This window comes from Mirounga angustirostris, unplaced genomic scaffold (genome assembly GCF_029215605.1).
Source record: "Mirounga angustirostris isolate CCGP_5_RB_7025 unplaced genomic scaffold, mMirAng1.0.hap1 SCAF_5, whole genome shotgun sequence".
Classification (NCBI taxonomy): Eukaryota; Metazoa; Chordata; class Mammalia; order Carnivora; family Phocidae; genus Mirounga; species Mirounga angustirostris.
In genome coordinates this window covers 9,365,258-9,387,480 of record NW_026991713.1, presented here as the reverse complement: position 1 = coordinate 9,387,480, position 22,223 = coordinate 9,365,258, and the positions used below count along the sequence as shown (strand labels likewise).

Here is a 22,223-nt window from a genome sequence, read left to right as displayed (position 1 = left end):
TCCTTCGAGGGCAGCAGCGACAGCACAGATGCCCAGGGCGAGCCAGGCAGGGCATTTTCGAGGAAGAAATTGGTGGGTGGAGAGCTGCCTAGCCTGCCCCCGGAGGAGAGCGTGTGGCTTTGCATTATCCCCCGTGCTGGGCCCCAGGAAATGGCACCCTAGTCCCCGCTGGCACTGCCCGGGGCGCGTGGGCTGGCGGGTCCCTTCCGGGGCTCGGGGGGTGGGGGCGGTGGTGAGGGATGGGGAAATTCAGCCTGTGGTCGGCTCCAGGATGCAGTGCCCTGGGGGAGACTCGCAGGGGCACCTGCTGGGGGTCAGAGGCTCCTCTTGGCATGGGAGGGTGAGCAGCCTGGAGCCCAGGTTTCCTGGGCACAGGTTCTTGAACCCTCCTTAGGTGGGCAGGGACAAGAGGCATGGCATCCAGATGAAGCTGCCCCAGATCTCAGGCCTGGGGTTCCTGACAGGGCGAGGGCGTGGTGAGAAGACAGCTGGGGCACAGCCAGCCGTGGGAGCCAAGGCAAACAGTCTCCTCCCCTCCCTCCCCACCCCCAACACCAGCTGCAGAAGGTAGGAAGGGCACGAGCTAGCGTGAGGCCAGGCGAATTACCTGCTCCCAGCCCGGCTGGCGGATCAAAGGGGCTTGGACCCCACCCTCCCCCAGGGCCCCAGCTGCACACACAGATGCGCACTCCCCAGCCCTCCGCTCCTCGCTCCTCGGAGGGAGATGACAGGCTCAGCCCGAGCAACCAGGGGCGTTGGCTGCGGCTGGCGGAGAGAGAAGCCGGCGAGGCCTCCAAGCGCCCGCCTGCCTGACAAGTCTCAGGCCTGATTTAGATTCGATGCCAAAGCCAAGCCCTTTGAAGAAGCCTTCTCCGGGCAGACCACAGAAGCCATTTGGAACCAGACTTTCCCACCTTGCATTTCCCTTCCCTATTGCTCCTGGGACCCTCCCGCCCCTCCTGAATGTTAGCCCAGCCCCACACCGGGTTGTCCGCCTCTCCCTGGAGCAGAAAATCCGTTAGGGCTGGAAGAGGGGCTAGTGCTGCAGTCACAACCAGGCACGGCCCATCACGGTCACTGCCCCCCCTCCGGGCCCGCTGCCCCGGGGGGCCTCCCCTCCACCCCAGGCCGGCCCAACTCCCGGCACTGGCGCGGCGTGAGCAGGAATCGGCATTTGCGAGAGGCTAGGGAATTCTGCTGCTCTTAGGGAACTCTGAGCTGATCCAACCTTCACATTTTGGGGAGGGGTGGGAGAAACTGAGGCCCAGCTCAAGATACACAGAATCGCTGCAGTCTGATTTTCCTTCTGTTTCCTCCTCTGTCCTGTCCAATCTTGGCAGTCCAAGTCCCAAGAGGCGGAACAGAAAGACAAGCTTGTCTCTCAAGATAGGGGGAAGGGCCCAAACGAGAATGTCTGCCTGGAGGGCAGAGTAGCCGGCCCGCATTACCCTGGGGGTGAGGACTACGTGAGGTCATGTTTATAAAGCACTTAGCATGTGCTAGACAGATGTCTGGTCCTTCCTCACCGCCGCCCCCCATGCCCCCCCCCCACATCCACTGTCCTTTCCCCAAATATTTATAGATTATCCACCTTGGACCAGGCACCGTTCCAAGAATGGGAGACAGTGGTGACCAAGACAAACTCTCTAGAGGAGTTTAGACTAGTGAGGGAAAACGGACAATAAATAAACCAGAAAATGGAATAGCTATCCTAGAAGAGGCATACGGGGAGGGGGAGACTGAGAGGGACCCAGAAAGCCGATAGCAAACCCCTCTTTACCACTCTCGCTGAATCAACCCCCCCCCCCCCACACATATATAAATACATTGTTCTAGGTCTTGCCCCAGAGCCTCAAAATTCTGTTCGGTCCTAAACTTGCAGACACTTCTAGGGCTGGGAGAGAGAACCCAGCAAGTCGGTCCCCCACCACCTAAGACCATTAGCAAACCAGAAAGAAGCTGGGTGGTAAAGGACTGCCAGGCCCCTTCCCTCCTTCCCAGCAGAAGGGTGCTCAGGCGGGAGGCATCACATGACAGTGGGAGTTACCCTCCCAGGAAGCCAGCTCAGCCATGGAGATAGGACCTCCTTAGGCCTCAGCAGACCCTCTGGCAGGCCCAGCCTTCCCAGCTGCTGGGGCCTCTACCTGAGGCTTTGGCCAGGCACCAGGCCAGCCCCAAGGCCACCTCCAGCAGCAAGCTCTCCTGGAGTCTCCCTTCCCCTGACTAGCCCCCATGTTGATGGGTTTCCCTTTATGTCTCCTCCTCCAAAGCCGCCTCAGGCTGACATGGGCTTAGCGAGACAGCGCTTCTTTCGGAAACTGCAAAGCACCACACAATTGTGGCTTCCCGAGGGCCTTGTGTTCCAGGACGCTGTGATTACAGTAGGGAGAGAGGCAACAGCTTCTGTGCCATAGCGTCCCCCCTCCAAGCACACATATCCATGGAGTTGTGGGGAAGGAGGAGATGCTGGGGGAAGCTGGGAATGAGGAGGGCAGGCCTGGGAAAAAGCCTCTTCCAGCTGTCACCCAGCCTCTCCAGAGCGCGCTGGGATCAGCAAAGAAGACAGAACAGCCAGGTGGGAGGCCCCTCAGCAGCGAGGGTCCTCTTAGTCTTGGAGGCTCAAAGAAGGGCTTATTGGAAGGGAGAATGCTCTGGACATCACAGCGCCCCCCAGACGCATCAACACTATTCTCCGCCTCCTGGGGTAGTTGTAAAAAAGCAATCACGGAGGGGTAAAGCTGGAGGGGCGGCAAGCTGACCTGCGCCGGCAAAGAGCAGTGGGTGCTGTGGAGCCAGGACCTGATGGGAGGGTCCCTGTTTCCCCTCCCTCCTAGGGGCCCAGCAAGGAAATGCGGTCACTAGAAAGACGACGAGGTTCCAGGGCCCACGGTGGGCCCACCTGTTGCGCGGGGGTGGGCACCTGATGCCGGGTGTATAGGGGCCGTGCGTGCCTGTGTGCGTGCGTGGGTGTGCGCGCACGTGTGTTCAGGCCGCGTGTTCTGGGGCCAGGCGTACGTGTGTGTGCGGTGCGCGCGCGTGTGCCCCGCGTGTGCACGGGCGTGGCGGCGGCGGGCGCGCGACCCGGCCGCGGTAGTGCGTGCCCGTCGCTCTGCGCGCCCGCCCGCCAGCCGGAGCGCAGCATCGCCTCCGGCCAAGAGTGTGCATGCGTGGGGTGAGTGAGCGAGTCCGGGGGCCGGGCGGGGTGGGCTGCGGAGAGCAGCGGCGGGGGCGCCGCCGTTCCCAGGACGCCCTGGCACCGGCCCCAGCCCCCAGGCCCCGCGGCAAGGCGAGGCGGCAGCTGGGGCCGGCCGGCGCCCCCCTCCCCAACAGCTGGACGCGGCCCGGGGGGCTGCAGAGAGGAGAGGAGGGGGCGTCGGGAGGGGCCTGCAGGCTTCCAGGCCGAGCCCTGCGGCCTCCCTCCCGGGTGCGGACCGCGGGGGGTTGGCCGCGGAAGGGCGGGGCCCCAGGGCGGGCGGCCGGCGGCCCTCGAGGAGCCCCGAGAACAAAAGGAGACGGCGACGGCTCCTCTGTGGTCAAAACAACCTGCGCTGGCGGCGGCCCAAGGTCTGGCCGCGGCCTCGGAGCCCTTCACCTTAACCCCTTCGCCGCCGCCGCCGCCTCCTTCCTGCGCCTCGCTGGACGCCAGGAGGCCGGCCCTCCTCGGGAGCCGGCGAGGTGCGGGCTCCCGGCCGCCGCGGAGCGGAGGCGGGACGGGACCCAGGCTCGCCGCGCTCCCCGCTGCCCTCTCCTCCCCTCCACCTCGCGCTTCCTCCCTGCCCCGCCCCCTTTCCCACCTGGATTCCGGGTGGACTTGCCAACTCACTGCTACGTGAGGCTGGGAGGGGTGGGGGGGGGACTGATCCGACCTGATAGCTCCCCCAGACGTTTTTACACCCCACCTGCCTTGCAGCTATGCTTTTACTGGCGCGCTCCGCACCCTGCAATCGGGGGAGAGAGGCGCTTCCTCTCGCAGGGCGCGGGCGCAGGTATGGCGGGGCCTGGGGCACACACCGCCCCGAGGGCTGGATTCCTTAAAAGCCTCTCCTCCTCCCCAATTCCCGAATGCCCAAAACCTCCCTCTCTCTCTCTCTCTCTCTCTCTCTCTCTCTCTCTCTCTCTCTCTCGGCAACCCCCGCGCCCAAGACACAAGCTACGGCTGGACTGCGCTCTAGGGCCGGGCATGTCCGGCGCTGGCCCGAGGGCGCCCGTCCCGACCGGGAGCTGGAGCCCGGGAGGGGAGGCAGATCCCCGCGGAAGGCTGGCGTGGCTGCCACCGGTGCACGAGCTCGCGGGTCCTGCACAGAACCTAAGCTGGAACCAAAGTGGGCTTGGGAGGACGCGCTGCCTTCTGCACCCTCGGCACCACCACCCCCCTCTCTCCCTTCGGGTTCCTGAGGGGTGGGGGCCAGGGCCACACACACGCCCTCCCCCGACGCTGAAAGGGCCAGAGATCTGGGATCGCCCCCCTGGGAAAGAAAGCTGCCCCTGCCCCCTCCCCTTAGAGCCTGGCACCTCCGGACCTCGCGTCCCAACCCTCGGAGGTCACCTAGCGCCCTGCGCTAGGCCCCTGGGCTGCAAGGGTCCAAAGTTCACTGCAGGGAGGGGAGGGGGCGACTAAGGGGTGCGGGTGGGGGTAATGAATGAAGCGAACCAGCCCTGGCAGCCGTCGCAACTCACCTCGGCGCTGACCAGACGCAGGTAGCAGCAGAGAGACAGGAAGAGCGCCCAGCAGCGATTCATGCCGACTCCGGGCCCGGCCCCGCGGGGCCCCGGACGCGTGGACCGAGCGCGCCGCCCCCGCGGCCAGGGTGGGGGGCGGGGGCTGGGGAGGGAGGTGGGCTCGACTCGGGTCTGCGGCGATCAGGCGCTCAGGCCGCTGCAGCCGCCGCCGCGGCTCACCCGCATGGCCCCCGGGCGCCGCCGCCCCCGGCCCCGGCTCCGTCGTTGAGGGGCTGGGGAGGGCCTGGGCGCAGGACCAGGGTCCGAGGCCGCTACCTGGGCGGATCCCGAGCCCGAGTGAGCATCCACGGCCAGGGGTCTGCGTCGCGAACCAGCCGAGGCGTCTAGCCGTGTGGGGGCGCCCAGGGGACTCCAACCTCCAAGAGGAAAAAGAACACGGCAGTCGATGGCTCGTCTTCACTCGCCGACTATAGGCGTTTTCCTCTGCCCGCCGGCTTAGCTTTTTTGCAACATTTTCTGGAAAGGCCCCCGAAGTCGGAAAGTGCAGAGCTGGGCACCTCAAGGCCAAAGTCTCCCCCAAAAAACTTTTTCCAAAGTTGGCTTTGCAGCGGCGGCCCGAGTCCCCGGGCAGGGAGAGGTGCAAACTCCCGCCCGGGCCGGGTGGGGGGGGCCGGAGCGTGTGCGCCTTGGCGCGGGGCCCAGGCGGCGGGCACGGCTGCTCCGCGCTCGAGGCGTGCCCGCTGCGCGCAGTGCCGGGCGCGGCAGACAGGTGGACGCGGCGCGAGTCCGTCGGTCCGTCGCGCTCGCCGCTCTGGGCGTCCTCTGCGGGCTGTGAGCTGCGGCTGCTCCGGCTTCTCTTTGCAACGAGGCTGGAGGGTGGGCCTTTTTTTTCCCCCTTTTTGCGCGTGTGTGTATGTGTGTGTGCGCAAAATATCTCAGTCTCGGGAATGAAAGATGGGCGCTGGCGGCCAGAGGGGAGCCCTCAGGGAAGCAGCGGGGGAGGCTGCGGGCGCGCGGGGAGGCAGGCGGGCTGCTCCCGGCGGCAGGAGGAGAAGTTGCCACCCTTTCAGCTGTTCCGGCCTTTATAAAGGAGAAGGGAGAGCGCTAGAGGTGGGTGGAGACTGCCTTTCCTCTTCTGGCCGAGAGTCAGCACCGGGAAGGGGGGGGGGGGGGAGCTCCGGGAGGGCCTGAGGCGGGGGCGGGGCGCTCAGGGGTCTCTAAGAGCTCGGCAGCCCCTCTGCCCAGGATCTGGCCCCTGGGAAGGGAGAACTAGGGGCGACTCAGCGCCCCGCCCCTTAGCACAGTGACCATGGCCTGATTTCTAGCCCACGTGGCCGGGGAGTTGTCCCCAGGGCCACCGCCAGGAGTCCAAACGCGCAGCCCCAGGGCGGCACTTGCACTCTGACCCAGGCATAGCGGTGAAGGACTCAGGATCCGCAGCTTGGTTCACATCCTGCCCTGGCGCTGAGTAGCTGGGTCACCTTGGGCAAGTCACTTCCTTTCTGTGCTCTTCCGCCTAGCCTCTGAGTGGGATAGGGTTCTTGGGAGGACCTAGGGCCAGAAAGGGCAAACAGCACGGAGCCCCGAGCCGGCCACAAGGTGATCCCACAGACCCCGCAGCCAGTACCATTCAGCAGAAAGCTGGGTCTGTGTCTCCACCTCCTCGCTGGTTGCCGGGCGCACCACAGGCGCTCCCAATGTGTTGAACTGCAAAGTCACACAAACCCCCACAACCCTGCAGCATCCTTGCCGGGCCGCCATCACAATCCCAGTCACCCTGATGTTTACTACCTCCCTCGGCCCCCCGGGCTTTTGAGCCCACCCCCACCAGCATTCACACAGTTAACGCCTTCCACCCCCAGCACCAAGAGCTGCGGTGGCCCTGCCTTCAGCAGCCACACACGCGGTCAGTCACAGAGTCACACGCACCCCCGACGCGCCCAGCACCCACCAGGGGACCCGCAGGCTCACTGCATCGCCTGGCTCCTGGCTGTAGGACACCTTTATCTGGTCCCCTTGCACGGTCTCCGTCGGCTGCCCTTGGCACCCAGACATCCCTTTGGGGTGCCAGCCCGCTCCTCACGCCTCCGTCGCAGAGACAGGCACACCCGCTGTCTCTTCATGAGCCATCTTCTTGGACCTGAGCGGGGCCGGGGGAGGGGGGGAGGGGGCTGCGGGGGCGCGGAGGAGGGAGGGAGGACTTGGCCAGGCGGGCCTCTTTACAAACAGCCACAAGTACCCACCCTCTACCCAGGACCGCCTAGGCAGCGTGGCACCGTGGCCGGGAGGCAGGCCGGGGGCAGGTCCCCTTGGTTCAAATCCTGGTGTGGCCACTTGAGCTGGTCGGGTGTCTCTGGGAAGCTTAACCCCTCCGTACCTCGGTTTCCTCCCCTATAAACTAGAAATAAATCTAGAATTGGAGGGAGAGAAGGATTTCAAGGAGGCCTGAGAAAATTTTAGGGGTGATGGGGATGTTTGTCAGCCTTGCTGGGAATGATGAGTTCACGGGTATATACCTCTATCAAAATGGATCTATGCGTTTTATTGTACCTCAGTGCAGTTGTAGAATTCTTCACTACCTCCTAAAGTGGTCTGGAGGCTCAGATGAGATAGTCCATCTGGAAAGACTGAGCATGATGCCTGGCACACGGGGTGCATCATCCCTTCAACACGGAATTTGAGTGTTCCCCGGTGGCCAGGCACTATTCCAGGTGCTGGGGAGACAGCCCAAGACTGGTACACACTCCTACCCTGGAGGAGCCCCTATCCAGAAGGACAGACAGATGCATAAACAGATAAATTAGGAGACAGGGTGACGAGGGAGATTGGGGGTGGGGGGATGGGAAGATAATCCCAAAACACAAGATTTGAAGTCTAAAGACTTAGAGATAAAACCACAGGACGCTAGGTGATGTTGACCTTGACCTTCTGGATCTTGTCCATAAAAGAGATGGGAACAGCCACCATTATTATCGAGGGGACCGTGTAATAGGTCATGTTCTTACTCGACATGTAGCCTCTCCATGCTCCTGTGAGGTATGTTGCTCCTATCTTACAAGTGGGGACATTGAAGCACAGAGAAGTTAAGCAACTTGTTCAAGGTCACACAGCCAGTAAGTGGTAGAGACTAGACTCCAACCCAAGCATTCCAGCTGTGGAGCCCCCATGCTTAAACCACCATGCTATGCTGCCTCTTGGCAGGGGATGATTGATGATGATAATTAGGACACATTTTACACTTTTGTGAGCATCAAACACATGAATATGTGTACAGGTGCTTTGCCAACTGAAAGTGCTGTACAGACATGAGTTCTGACTTACAAAGTACTGTAGGAGCACAAAGGAGGGAGCACACGGCTCAGCCTCAGGGGAGGGATACAAAGAGAGGAGGCTATTGGGAGCAGCATCATTGAGCACCCACTTGTCTGCAGGCCCTATGAAGAAATGTAATACGGGAGACCCAGAGCCGGGATTCTGGCACCTACCAGGCTCTTGAGTGAGATAGACACAGATCAATACAGTCCAGATGTCTTTGTGCACTGGTTCGAAGGGGCAGGACAGGGACGGCAGAGGCAGCTGGAACCACAGGGCACCCGGCCTGAATGCCATGCTGAGGAGAACCCCTTTCCTGTACCCTCTCCTTGCAGACACATGCCAATGTGGGGGTCTTTCCACAGGAGCAATTCTCTAAAGAACACCTCCTCCTCTTCCTCCTGTGACTTGGCTTAGCACCTCCTCCAGCTAAGCCCCCTGGGCTTGGTACTTGCTCTGGGTTCCCACAGCATGTGCCCCATGGTATTGTCATTGCCCATTTATCAGTCTAGCACTAGAATGAGATCCGGGTGAGCAAGGGCCTCATTCCAGCTCCCACGATACAGCAGTTGCTCCATAAAAGTCTGCTAAAGGAATTAATAAATGAGTAAATATCTGGCCTATTTCTTCCTTTGAGTCCTGGCCCTTTTGGGGCAAAGCTGCCATGCCCTGCCTGAGGGGTAGAAGGGGTCAGGGAGGGGGCTTGTAACGTGAGCCTCTAAATCCGAATGCACAGGGGCACCTCACAGACCTGGAAAGACCCCGGCCCATCTTTGGCATTGGGGCCCCGAGGAATCAGGCTTTCCAATAGGTCTGGGAATCAGTCTGGGAGCTGGTTATGTGGGCTGGGGGCCACACCCCATAACTCTTACCCCCCCCCAACCCCCTTGATAGCTGTGAGCTCAGCAGAAAACCAAGTGGCCACGGCCCTCAGCTAATTGCTGAGGGGCCCGCCCAAGGCCAGGGCTTTTTAGACTGTGTGTCTAGAGCAGTCTAAGCTCTCCTCCATCAAAAACTTCTCATACCCTGAGAGTGGGGCTCAGGGCCAAGAAAGGAGCTGGTTTCCATCCCCAGGGCAGACTTGGACCCTCAAGTCCAGAGTGGGTATCCCCGCTCTCCTGAGAGCCCTAGCAGTGCCAGGCAAGTGTGCTTTTCCCAGCTTGATGGCCAGGGGATGTTCGGCTCCAAATTGGGGACAGTCCAAGGCCAAGCCACAAATGGCCTGAGGTCCCAGCCCCAGGCTGTATGATGGCAAAGGACGCACATACCCCCTCACCATGTAGCTGCAGTCAGCGCACCCAGAGCCCCTCGCTGCCCTGCCCCCGCCTCCCGGGCTGCAAGGCCTGGGCCTGCTTCACCCTCACCCAGGAAGGGAGCGACTGCAGCGTTGCTGCTCCTTTCGTGGGTGAGGAACCGGAGGCTTGCAGGCTACCGGGGACGAGGCTTTCCAGCAAAGACTGCCCGGGTTCAAAGCCTGCTCTGCCATTGACTAGCCCGTGACCTTGAACTTCACCTTTCTGAGCCTCAGTTTTCTCATCTATAAAATGTGGATAACAATAGTGATCACCTCACGAGGTTAACACATCCTCGGTGTTGAAAGCGTGGCGGGAGCGCTCCACACGCGTTGGTTGCTGGGCTGATCGTTGTTACCGCTCCAGCCATAGGCACATGCGCATGCGCACAGCCCCACCTGTGGGCTAGGGGAGGAGCCCAAGGCTGGGCAGGCTACGGGCACATCACCTGGAAGGGGGGCGGTCCTCACGTAGAGCCCCCCACCACTTCTGTTGGAGACGCCCACACGCGGTGAGGCTCTGGCCACTGTGGCTGTGAGGACCGGGGAGGCAGGAGAGACCCCAGGAAGGCAGACAGACAGGCAGACAGACCCCCCAGGCTGAGGGCAGCCTGGGGGAGCCCACCGCGCTGCCTCTGCAGCTTTGGGCCTCGTGTCCTGTAGACAAAGGCAAGGGAAGCTCAGTGTTTGTTTTCCTGGGGCTGAGCAATGCATTTTTAGCTCCGCTAGTCTCCAGACAAGGAAGAGGATGTTTGGACGGGACAGCTCAGATCTACCTGTCCTGGAAGCTGGCTGGAAATGGGAGCAGAGCCCCCCCTCCCCAAACAGGCTGGGAGATGACCCCACCCCAGAGCTGGTGCTGGTCAGCTTTCCCCAGAGAAGGTTCATCCTTACGGCACCCCTGGCTGCTCACGGGCTGGGCCTCTGGTACCCGTGACACCTCCCTTACGGAGCATTCGCCCTGGGCCAAGCGCTCTGCCTGAGGAAAGCATAGCAATTGTCACCATTCTACCAGCAAAGGAACGAGGCCACTTCCTGGAGGCCTGGTGCCCTTTCTTGTTCAGACCTGAGGGAGGGGGCGCTGAGGCTCAGAGACGGACACTCGCTTGCCCGGCATCACCCAGCAAGGAAGCAGCAGTGCCAAGATTTGAATCCGGAGCCGTGATGCCAAAGCCCACACTTTTGCCGTCTCCCCGTAACGTGGTGCCCCGCTGCGTGGCCTGGATCAGAGCCGCCCAGCGTTTCATGTCACTTTCCATGCAGAAAACTAAACAAATTAAGTGAGCTACGTGGAGGAGGCTGGGCAGGGCTGGAGGCCGTGGGCCCCCAGGACCTCCCACCACCCCAGGGCGGGGAGTCATTTGTGGCCTCACAGACGGGAGGTTGTGTACTAGATCTGGGTTAGCCAGCCCTTCCCAAATCAGGATGTCCTTGCCGCCCTGTGCTCTGAAGATTTGACTGGGATCAGGCAGGAGGGAGAGAGGGGCGGGCAGGTAGCAGGCAGCCCCTCTGGGTGGGGGTACAGCAGCACGCAGATCCTCCCCAGCTCTCCGGAGGAAGATATTTGTCACTGCAGGAAACATGATGGGCCTGTCAAAAGGATGAGAAGCTAATCACAGTGATAAAGTCACAGATTCATCCTCCATATACCTGAGAGCAAATGAGCCCAGGCCTTCAGGTATAGTCACCCAGTTAAGCCTCACAACCTGCCCATGAGAGAGGAACTATAGCATCCCCATTTTACAGATGGGGAAACCGAGATCGGGAGCAGCTTTGGCATGGTCAAGGATGAGCAAGGGCAGAGCTGGAACTTGAACCTGGGCAGCCTGGTGCCAGCCTCACCCTCTGGACGTCTGGGCATCTGCCTGCCAGGCCGGGCAAAGAGGAAACACAGCTGCCCAGTCACCTGGGCCCTGCCCTCCCTCACCCACTGGTTTTGGCTTCGCTCCACCTCTATCTGGGTAGGACCCTCTGGTGGGCACTAGGCTGGACCCCCGGCTGAAGGAGCCTCCTCTCTCTGCCATGAGCGGTGCCCCACCATGGTGGGCTGGCACTGGACAGGGGAGGCTGCTAGAAAGGAGACACAGATGGCAGGTAATGGATGGTCCTTGCCTCCCTCACTTCCTTTCCGCAGCTTGCCACCAGAGTCCCCATCTCCTCCCACCGCCATTAGGAAGCCCTCCTTTGGGAGAAAGTCTGACACAGCATTGATGTTCAAGCCTCTGTCCCTGCTGTACAAGCCAAGGCCGTTCGGATGGGATACTTGAGGTTCAGAGACATCATGTGACTTGCCCAAGATCACACAGTATGTCAGAGACAGGAATGAGCAACAGTTCTGCCAATGGCAGGGAACCCCAGCCCTCTCCTCCTCGGTGGGGGCGGGGGGGGGGTGGCGCAAGGACCCCAGGGCGGTGACTCTAGAAGTGTGGTCAGTGGGAGAGGGAGGGAAGCAGGTGGGTATGAGAGAAGGTTCCGGGAAAAGCTGGAGTTCACAAGGAAGAGTGGATGGCTGATTTTTACCCAGACCACACTTTTACTTGCGAAGATCCCTCTCCCAGTGCAGCCTTCTCTCTCCTCTCCAACCACATCTTGCTCACTTCCTCACCCGTCCTGCCTACCCGCTGGGGAGGTTTCCCTGGAGTGACTTCCCAGAAGTGGCAAGTTGTCCCTTCTCAGCACTGCCCAGAGGCCATTTGAGGATGCTCCCATGTCCTGGATGTATCTTAGTTTCACAACCCCTCACCCCCGAGGCCAGTGAGCTTGTCGAGGGCAGGGACCCTGAGCCCGTGCAGGGGTTTGGATCCATGGGCAAGGACCCTGGTGGGTAAGCCCCGCAGGCCTGGCTTTGAGACCCTGCTGTAACCTGTTACTGGCTGTGTGTCCTTGGGCAGGACATTGACCTCTCTGAACCTCAGTTTCTTCAGCTGCGAAGCAGGATCGCTACCTTTGCCTTGCAGGGTTGCTGTGAGGACTGGACGTGAGAGTGGTTGCCGAGGTGCCCACCGGTACCTGGCGCGGCGCGGTTGCTCAGCACACAGCTCGGCCACTACCTGTTCACTGTTGTCGAGCTCCACACCGTTGCTCCGGAGAGTGTGGTCCGCCGACCAGCCGCTCCTGCACCTGGGGGCTTGTCAGGAGTGCCCAGTGCCAGGCCCGCCCCAGACCTGCCAGGTCAGCATCCGCATTTGAAGAAGACTCCCAGCGGCCCGTGGGCACAGCAGTTTGAGAAGCACTGATCTAAAGGGTAAGTCAAAAATGGTCAAGCAGCGTGATCTCACATGGACCGAACTCATACATCAGCCCCCTTGAGCCCCCCGACGATCCAGGGAGAACAAAGTGTATTATCCCCATTTTGCAGACAAGAAAACTGAGTCCTGGGGAGATCACACAACCCTGATTCACATGAGCAGGAGGTCTCCAAGCCAGATTTGAGCCAGTGCCACGGGCTTCAGAGCTGCAACTCCAGGAGTGGCCGTCCTGGGCCTGCCCAGTGTGGAGCTGGAAGGAGCAAAATCCAGGACCCCAGGGTTCTCATCTGTAGAATGGGGTCCCAACACAATCTGACTGTGGGGAGTATGTGCAGACATGCCCTGCCCGGTACCCCAGACTTGTCCTCACAAAGAATTAGGTGTTACATTGCCAGCTCACCTCTCCGGAGCCCCCTACCCTTGAGGGGCATACAGGCCGAGGCAGGCAGGTGGCAGACAGACAGAAAGACGGAGAACTATACAAACACCTTCAGGCGGTGCTTACATAAGTCAATAAGCAAACAGGGCAGCCCAGTGGGAGTGACTAATCGTCTTAATGGGAACCACCACCACAGTGGGCATAATGCTCGTTGGGCACAGATGCGCCCCCTGGCCACCAGGGCACATCCCTGCTGACGATGCAGCGTTGTCACCCATGGTCCCAGGTGGGAGCACGAGGCCAAAGAAGCGAGATCTCCCTCTTCCACCTCCTGCTCCTCCCCTCCTCCTCCTTGGTACTCTGACGGCACCTCCTTCATCCTTCCCCAGAGGAGCCCAGAGTTCAAAACCAACCTCCACCACACCCCAGCTGTGTAACCCTGGGTGAGACCCTGCCCTCTGGACCGTAGATGAGGATAATTCTGGAACTAGCACATTGGGTGATGGGACTAATCTAGCGACTGATTGTAGATGCTTAGCCCATAGAGAGCTCTCAGGAAATGGGAACTCTGGTTCCGATTCCCCTGGCTTGGACGAGGCTATTCCCACCGTTGGCCTCCGAGGGAAGCAGCATGGGAATGGCCGGACCCTTATTACAGATGAGAAACTGAGGCTCCAGAGAGGAAATGTGACTTGCCTGAGGTCATCCTGCTGGTCATTGTTGGAGCAAAGTCAGAGATGAACTTAAGTTTTAGGACTCCCAGAACAGTGCTCAAGGGGAGGGAAAAACAGATAAGTCAGGAAGGCAGACCTCCCAAGTCCAGCCCACCCAGAGTGAGATCTTTTCTCTTGTGGGATCTGGTAGGGGCACGTGGGGGTGAGCGAGTGTGTCTGTGTGATGTGTGTATAAGAGGGACGGGGTGGGGAGGAGGAGGGACATGGGTCTGTGTGCACGTGGGCATCTATGTGTGTCCATGAACGTACACAGGCCTGGGAGGGAGGGGACGAAAACATTCCTGGGCAGCCAGGGATGCCCACAGCGGGGACACCCAGGGCCAGCCGTGGGCCAGTGGGCCCTGTGTGCAGGCGCCCCAGGCCTCCCCTCCCTGAAGACCACCATAGGGTGGAGGATGCATCTCAGCCTCCACCCGTCATCTCCCCATCCACCGCCACCCCACCTCCCCCAGCTCCTTCCTGTTTTGATGGAAGGAAAAAATTTCAGCTTTTTCCTTCTTTATTTTTCCAGACGGGTGACTCGCTCGGGAAAGGAATTCCCCCCTCCCCAAACCATCATAATACCTATATATCGATGCCATAGATCCAGGCCCATCCTGTTGTGCTGGGATAGTCACAGTTATTTTTGAGTGCTTTACGGGGGTGGTACCCCAGGGGAGGTGATATGGGGGGTGCTCAGCTGCCTTCTCCCAGCCCACATCCCCCCTCCCAGATTCCTCCCCACCCCCTCCCAGTCCTCCCTGCCTGAGTTCTGGGAGGAGGGAAGGAAGCCTGCTAAGCCAGGGTATAAATAACTCAGGTGGTTACTCAGCTCCTGAGAACATGATAACATGAGTCATGATGTGAAATCAAGAGGAGCAGCGAACAGCCTTGGGCCACCGCCCGGGGCAGGGCGGTGGGGCTCCAGGCAGAGGGGGTCTGGAGCCCGGGCACTGGCAGTGGGCAGGGCCCAGGAGGACAGGCGAGGCTGCTGCCCCATGTATGGTGAGAGACAAGCCTCATCTGGGCTCAGACGCTCAGGTTACTCACCTGCAACTATGGGCGGGGGGAGGGGGCCTGGGCTTCATTCCCAAGGCCCTCCCTGAGCTGGGAAGAGGAAAGAGGGCAGGACCCACAGTGAGCATCCTTGGTCCTCTCCCTGTGCCCGTCACAGGTCAGTGGGAAGATCGGGTCCATTGGAACTTCTAGTCCCCCCCCCCATTTCCAAGGGCAGGTGGCCCAAGGAGTTCCCTGGGCCTCAGTAGGACTTGCAGGAAGGACTCACAGCCTGCAAGGTGGGGGAAGAGGCTCCTTCTCCATCCAGGGAGAAGGCCTCGAATGGAGGACAATCCCCACCCTCTTTTGGCTGCCTGGCCGCAGTGTGGGTGTAGAAACAGGACACCATCAAGGAGCAGTGGCCTAGCACTGGCCGTGTGAGGAGCCCAGGCAGCTAGGCAGGGCCACTGGCCCAGTCTTGGGCTCTGGCAGGCAAGGGTCAGAAGCCAGCTCCAGCCCCTGCCCACTCACCCAGGGAAATCCTCGGCTTCAGGATCGCCTCCAGAGCAGGGCAGGCTTGGACCCTGGGTTGCCATGGCAACGAGTTCTGGAGCCTGCGCAGGCGGAGGCACCCTCCTCTCATGTCCCCCCTGCAGCTGCCTGGCCTTGCAGGGAGAGGGCTTTGCCCGGGTGAGGGCCCGTAGCACCTGTCCTGGTTGGGAGGGCAGCGGGCTCGGGCGCAGCTGACTGCTGCCGACCCAGGCTGGGAATCAGGACACGGCATCTGTGTGGCCTGGGCAGCTCGTTTGCTGGGTCTGAGCCTCAGGCTCCTGGCCTGGAAGATGGTAGACTAGGGAGGGGGACTAATGGCTGTCCTGACCCTTGTGAGGGTCACACAGCTGAGCAGTTATCACCCAGAGCCCCATTCCTCATCTCTAAGGCATCCTCCTTCCCACCTTGGGCCTTAATCCCAAGGGCAGCGCCCCCAGCGCCTGCACCCCCCCCCCCTGGCTCTGCCCCTAGGACCCTTGGCGTGCCTTCTCCCCCAGCAAGGAGCGGGCCACCCCGCCCACCCCCCACCACCCCCCACTCTGCTTGCCCAGACAGCTTGGCATGGCTCAGACCCAGCCATTCAATGGACAGCCTGCCCTCTGGCCCCTCACGAACAATGGGGACTCCAGGAATATTGTCCCGCCTGGGCTGAATCAAACGCTCTAAATTTAGCCCATCTCATGCGTCCTCTGCTTCCTGCCCCTGCTGCCCTCCTTTCAAGACGATGAGGTCACCCCAGAACTGCCTGCCCCAGCAGCCAGACCCAGGGGGTTTCCAGGTCCAGGGCCGTTCTCCTGCTCGTGGGGAGTGGGCGGCCAGGGGATTCGGGGACCAGGGGTCTTCCCGCCCTGCCTGCCCTGCCCCTCAGGCTGCCCGGCCCTGAGCTGAGTCCCCAAGAACTTCAGCACCGGCCTGGGCGGGGAGAAGCTGCAGAGGCAGAGGGGCGGGCGAGCTTCCAGGGAAGAGGCACATGGTGAGGAACCAGGGGTCTGGGGCGTGTGGGAATACGCACAAGGTCTCCAGCCGTTCGCTGAGAAAAGACTGGCTGAGCGCGGGCTGCATGCCCGGCCCAGCGCTGGGGAAAGAGCGGACCTGCCCTCCGGGAGCGTGGACAGTACGGAGGAAGAAGGACAATCAGCAAGTGAACAGTCAATGACCAAGATCGCTTTCATTTTGACACATGTTATGAAGGAAATAAATCAGAGAGATATGATCACGAAACCGGGGTGGGGTGGCTGGCCCAGATTTAGAGAGAGGGTCAGGGGAGGCCTCTCGGAGAGGCGACATTTGAGCTGAGACTTGGATGGCCAGAAAGAACTATTCGAAGAGCTGGGTGGGGCTGAGCCCTCCAGGCTAGAGGAGGGGCAAGGGCAGACTCCAAGGAGAGAAGAAACGTGTCTGGTTTGGGGCAGTCTGGAGGCCAAGAGTCCACTCCCAGGAGGGAGAGGGGCAGGTCCAGGGGGCAGGAGGCAGCGGGGGCCAGATGGGGAAGAGGCCAGAGCAGCATCCCCGGAGCGAAGGGAGGCACCCTCGTCGGGGTGAGGGGCAGGGGAGCCCCAGCCTCCCAGAGATTTAGGAGGACCTGTTGGCTGCTTGCTGTGTGGAGAGGGATCAGCAGGGAGCCTGGGGAGGAGACTAAAGTCACAGCACCTTGGCATAATAAACACTGTTGGCTGGAGGGCACCTTCACGATTTTCCTGCTTCGGCCCTCTCGTGAGTCTCTGAGGCCCAGAGAGAGCGTGTGTCTGCCCAAGGTCGCACAGCAAGTGGGAACTCTGCCTGGAAAACCTTTTATGGAAGAGGAACTTGGCCACCTGAAAAGGATGTGTCTTTTCAAGACCGCCGTGTGTGAGACGCTGCCCTCCGCCCAGGCTCCTGCTGGGGTATGGGTGAGCAGGCCAGAGATGCAGTCCCTGGAAGGCGGGGGGGTGGTTCCTGCTCTGTCTCTGGCCTGGTTCCTCTCACATCCTGTGGACAGGTGTTCTGACTCTGGCCCCTCCCACAATCCTCCCCAACTGCCACCCGCCCGCCCCCCGGCTCTGCCAAGAATCCGAGGTTGGCAGCGAGTTGCGGGGGGCCTCTGGAATGTCGCTTTCCGGAGCCAGCATCAGTGTGCCAACCTCGGCAGAGGCCTCGGGGGCGGACGGGGGATCACCGGATCTCGTCTGGAACAGGGAGGCTGGCAGCCATGAGCCACCAGGGAAGGGCAGGGCCCTGCCGGTCCCATCTCAGGTGGGGGGCATCCTGCCCTGGGGCCCACTGGGGCTGCCTGAACTGCTGGCCTGCAGTAGCTACTTACCATCTCTCCAGGAGTGGGGGAGCTCGTTCCCTGGCAACTGACCCCCCCACTCCCCATCACACTCTTCCCTCCAGGTACCCACACCCTCAGTGCCTCTTGGTTTCTACTTGAACCCTGTTGGGGTGTGGGGAGGTAGTGCTCCGTGTTGGAGATTCCTATTAACCCTTCAGTCACCGAGTGTGGGGAAAAGTGCTTTGGGCTGAGGCTGATCTGGGTTCAAATCCTATCTCGACAGTGACTGCCTCTCTGGGCCTCAGTTTCCTAATCTACAAAATGGAGATGATCCCCATATGCAAGGGCTTGGTGTAAGAATTGAATAAGGTCACACCAAGCCCGCCCCCACCCCGGGCCCTGGCACACACCAGCACTCCTCATCTGTTGGTTGCCTCCCTCCCTGACCCCCTGGGAGAAGTAGACTGCTTCTTTCTTGCCTCTGCTGGCCAGGAAGAGAGCTTGGAACAGGAGCCTGGGAGGAGGTGGAGCCCTGGAGTGTCGAGGGACAGTGGGGCACCTGGTTAAGACCCTGACTCAGGAGTCAGACAGACCTGGGTTTGAGCCCTGTCTCCTCCACTGGCCAGCTGTGTGGCCTTGGGCAAGTTACTAAACCTCTCTGAGCCTCGATTTTCTCATTTGCTTAATGGTAATAACAGTACCTTCCCCACCGGGGCTGTTGGGACACAGCTCTTATTGTCGGTATTACCAGTTGGTGGGGGAGAGAGGGTGCTGGGGGGAGACTTGGGTCTCCCCAGTGGCCCCAGGTTATTGGAAGCTTCTGGTGAGGGTGATGGGCAGCCCTGAGTGGCCGGAGTGAGGACAGGACAGCCGGTATCCAGGTACCCTCTGCCTGCATCTCGTCGCAGAAGCTGAGGTGCTGGCAAGTCTCTGGGGACCGCCCCCCCCCCCCACTTCCAACTATGCTGGTGGTGGAGCTGGGTGAGGCCTCCTTTTCCAGCCAGATGCCCTTCAGGCCTGGGGCAGGGCCACCCCCTCCGCCCCTCTGCCAGCCGGGCCCAGGCCAAGATGCCTTTATTTTTAAACCTGCGAACAATGCCTGGCCGGGCACAGCCTGCTACAGAGGACGGAGAGAGCAAGGATGGGCTGGGAGCCACATTCCTGGGCCGACATTCCTCATCTCCAGACAGGTACCCTGCTTAGGTTTCCCTCATCCCTGGCCTTGACCCTGCTCTCCCTGGGGTCGTGGGGGGAAGGTCCGGATTCTAGGGTCCCTATCATCTGGCTGGGACAAGCCGCCCCCATCAAACAGGCAGGGATGAGGCGCACCTGCTGTGCTCCGCCCCCTGCAGGAGCCAGTCCCAGAACCCAGGACATCTGGCCCCTCAGTCTCCCCCTCTGTCCCCTTAGCCCCCCCCCAGAACTAGGCTGGATATTCTGCCTCCTCGGGAAGCCTCCTCATCCTGCCCAGTGATACACTATTGCCTCCTCACACCTCCCCTTGCTCGCGGCTCTCCAGAAAATTCCTGAGTCTATGCAGCAAGAGGGCAGTGACCAGCAGCTCAACAGCCCTGGAGGGCAGGGCAAGATCGAGAGGCCAGGAGTCAGGGATAGGGGGCCTGGTCCTGGTTTTGCCATCAACCCCTGTGTGACCTTGAGCAAGACCCATCACTGTCGCATCTCAGGATGGGAGAGGGCTTGGTCAACCCTGAGGTGCTGTGCACACATGAGGCATGGGGCCTCCCGATGAGCAGGAGACACTGAAAACAGGTGCCCCCAACACCTGGTGATCTCCATGGAGAGCCACCAACACCAGACCGCAGAGCCAGACGGCCTGGCTTCAGATCCCGGCTCTCCGCTGTCATGCAGATTCAGGGCAAGATAACTACCCCCTTAGCACCTCGGTTTCCCCATCTGTAAGATGTGGCCATGATCGCGCCGTTGGGAAGACAGAGACAGAACACGTGAAGGGTAAGCACCAGCCCTCCCCACGTATGCAGCAGAGCCAGGATGTCCGTGCGTGTGCAAGTGCACACCCACCTGTGTTTGCACCCAGAATGTGCTCCTAAAGAACGTGGAAGCCGTCGAATGGGATTGAAAGAGAACAGGCACCAACGTCGGGGTGTGGATTTACACGCAGCCCAGAGCCCCGTGTTGGCGTGTGCACACCGATGTCCGAGGAGAATGTGTGTGCCGAGGGCGTGCCTATGTCCCCTCGTCCTGCCACTGAGGTGGGAGCACAGGGCACAGGGCACGTGTCCCGTCCCACTGTCCTTTCCTGGTGAGACAGGAAGCACCGGCCATCAGGCCCCCTCTCCCAGAGCCTGGCCCCACCGGGGCTGCTGGGGAACGGTCGCAAAGGGAGACTTCTAGGAGGGGACCGTGGAGAGGGGACAGGTCGCCGAAGGCGTCGAAATGAACTTGGCCCCCCCAGCTCCTCGGCTGCTTTGCTTCTCCCCTAGCATCGCTGCTTGTTATGTATCCTGTAGCTATAATTCGTCTGCCCCCGACCGCCCCCCAATGAAGACGGGGATCGCGCCTGCTTTGCCCACCGCTTTGGGCCCCAGTACCTAGGACAATGTGGGACACACCGCAGGTGGTCGACAAGCACTCAAATAGATGAGGAACCTGGGAAAGTTCTGTTGTTGTCAGCTTAGCAAGGTGTAAAAGTCAGCAGGTGTCAAACCTCGAACATATACAGTTGTGTAACCCCCACCTCAATCAGGACATAGGACACGTTCTTCACCCGAAAATTTCCTTCGTGCCCCTGGCCCTGGCCCTGGCAAACACTGACCTGACTTCTAGCTCTACACTGTCGCCCTTTCTAGAATTCCACGCCTGTATCGGGAACAGCTCTGTTGCCACATGGGCCTGGAAAGAAGGCCTGAGGAGGATCGAGGGACCCAGCAGGGCGGAGGCGACCATGACAGGTCTGGCCCAAGAAAGGTCAAGGGGGGGCCACGCTGATAACTGGCTTTGAGGGGAATTGGCAGCACCAGAGGAGCGTCTGGCTAAAGCAGACGAGGCAAGGTTTCCTGCTGGAGCCGCTAGCTAGAGGCTGAGATGCCCCCACAGCATGGCAGGGGGAGGGACGTGCTCGCGGGCACTGGGCCCATGGGTGTGCACACACGTACACACGCGAGGAGGGCAGCCCGGGCCGGGACAGATGGCGCAGGGTCGACAGCCGCCACAAGGCCCAGCCGCTCACCGTCTTGCTTCTGTCGTCTCTGTGGACGAGAGCCTCCCGGGACTGCCCAGTGGAGTGAACATGGCTGGCGAGACGTGGGCCGGGGAAGCTCCCGTCCACGGAGCCCACCCCTGGGAGAGGCATGGCTCGCGTGGAATCCCAACCTTGGGACATGGCTGGTACCTGCTCCCCCTTACAAACAAGGAAGCGGAGGCGTGAAGAGGCTGAGCAATTTGGTCACGTCACCCAGTGACAGCACCCAGATTCTATCTACTTTTTCAGTCTGTGACAGGTGGCATTTTCCAGAGAGAACCACAGCAGTATCTCCCATCCCACACGCTCTTCGCGGTGCGCTGCCGATGCTCCTCCTGTGTTCCTCTTCTTAAATCCAGATAGACTTGGGGGCGCCTGGGTGGCTCAGTTGGTTAAGCGACTGCCTTCGGCTCAGGTCATGATCCTGGAGTCCCGGGATCGAGTCCCGCATCGGGCTCCCTGCTCGGCGGGGAGTCTGCCTCTCCCTCTGACCCTCCCCCCCTCTCATGTGCTCTCTCTCTCTCTCTCATTCTCTCTCTCAAATAAATAAATAAAATCTTAAAAAAAAAAAAATCCAGATAGACTTGAGTTTGCAAAAGCGATGCTCTGTGGCTTCCGAGCTAGGTCAGGAAATGCAGTGTAGCTTCCACTTGGTTCTCTCGGGACTCTCCCCTCAGGCTCTGGGCCGCCATGCTGTGAGGAAGCCCAATGAGCCCACACGGACCAAACGGAGAGGCCGTGGCTGGACGGAAGGAGGGGGAAAGACACCCAGCCAGCGCACACTGCCTCCCACCCCGCCGTTCCAGCTCCAGCCACGGACTACAGCTACACGCGAGACCCCAAGCCAGACCACCAATCTGGGCCCATGCCAAATCCCTGAGCTGCAGAAACCACGAGAAATAATGAAATGATTCTGATTGTTTCAAGGTGCTAAGTTTTGGGTCTGTTTGTTAGACAGCAGTAGCTCACTGGAACATAACCCACGGCAAATCCTATCGGGTCCATGTTCAGAATAATCCAGGATCCCATTGCTTCTCACACCTCCATGTGCCACTCTAATCCGGGTGGCCATGATCTCTTGCCTGGACGCCTGCGGTGGTCTCCTGACCCGTTTCCCTCCTTCTGCCCTCACGCCTGTGGTTCTTCTCTGCACAGCAGCTGGCTCCCACCTCCAGTGGCTCCTGCCTCCCCCAAGTCCTGACAGTGACCCACAGGCCCTACAGGATCTGCCCCAGACCTCTCTGAGCTCAGCTCCCCCCACTCTCCCCTCGCCCACTGCCTCTAGCTGGTCCCCAAATTCAGCTGGCACTTACTTCCGGCACTTACCATTGCTGATGCTGTTCCTTATGCCTCAGGTTTCTTTTCCCTGCACATCTGCCTAGCTCACACTCGCACCGCTCGGCTTTCAGCTCAAATGTCACCGATTCAGTGAGGCCTCCCCGCCGACTCCGTGGTCCCCAGACTCCCCATTCTCTCCCTGATTTATTCTTCTCCACTGGTTCTCCCACCTCCTGATGGTGATGACCCATTGTATCTCAATGTTCTGTTGGGGCTGCCTTCTTCCATTGTCAGGCGGGCTTC

General features: G+C 60.7%; 1 protein-coding gene and 2 long non-coding RNA genes across 6 annotated transcripts in view; 1 reads left to right on the top strand and 2 right to left on the bottom strand.

Moving 5' to 3' along the window:
• Positions 1–5,761, bottom strand: part of PDGFB (platelet derived growth factor subunit B) — a 21,178-nt gene extending 15,417 nt beyond the window's left edge. For 2 of the 4 annotated variants that reach the window (XM_045872500.3, XM_045872501.3), the window contains exon 1: positions 4,678–5,751. In XM_045872500.3, the coding sequence (XP_045728456.1) occupies positions 4,678–4,740 (63 nt within the window). In that variant the 5' untranslated portion in view covers positions 4,741–5,751. Of the gene's footprint in view, positions 1–4,677 lie in introns of all 4 variants that reach the window. The other 2 variants (XM_064590585.1, XM_064590586.1) reach the window with 2 other exon arrangements.
• Positions 2,861–21,316, top strand: LOC135364383 (uncharacterized). The gene is made up of 3 exons (XR_010411313.1): positions 2,861–3,172; positions 12,241–12,527; positions 20,251–21,316. It is a non-coding gene; the product is annotated as an uncharacterized LOC135364383 (long non-coding RNA).
• On the bottom strand, positions 6,558–22,223 carry LOC135364384 (uncharacterized). Its single transcript, XR_010411314.1, has 3 exons — positions 21,969–22,223; positions 12,228–12,520; positions 6,558–10,873 (listed from the first exon to the last, which is right to left on the bottom strand). It is a non-coding gene; the product is annotated as an uncharacterized LOC135364384 (long non-coding RNA).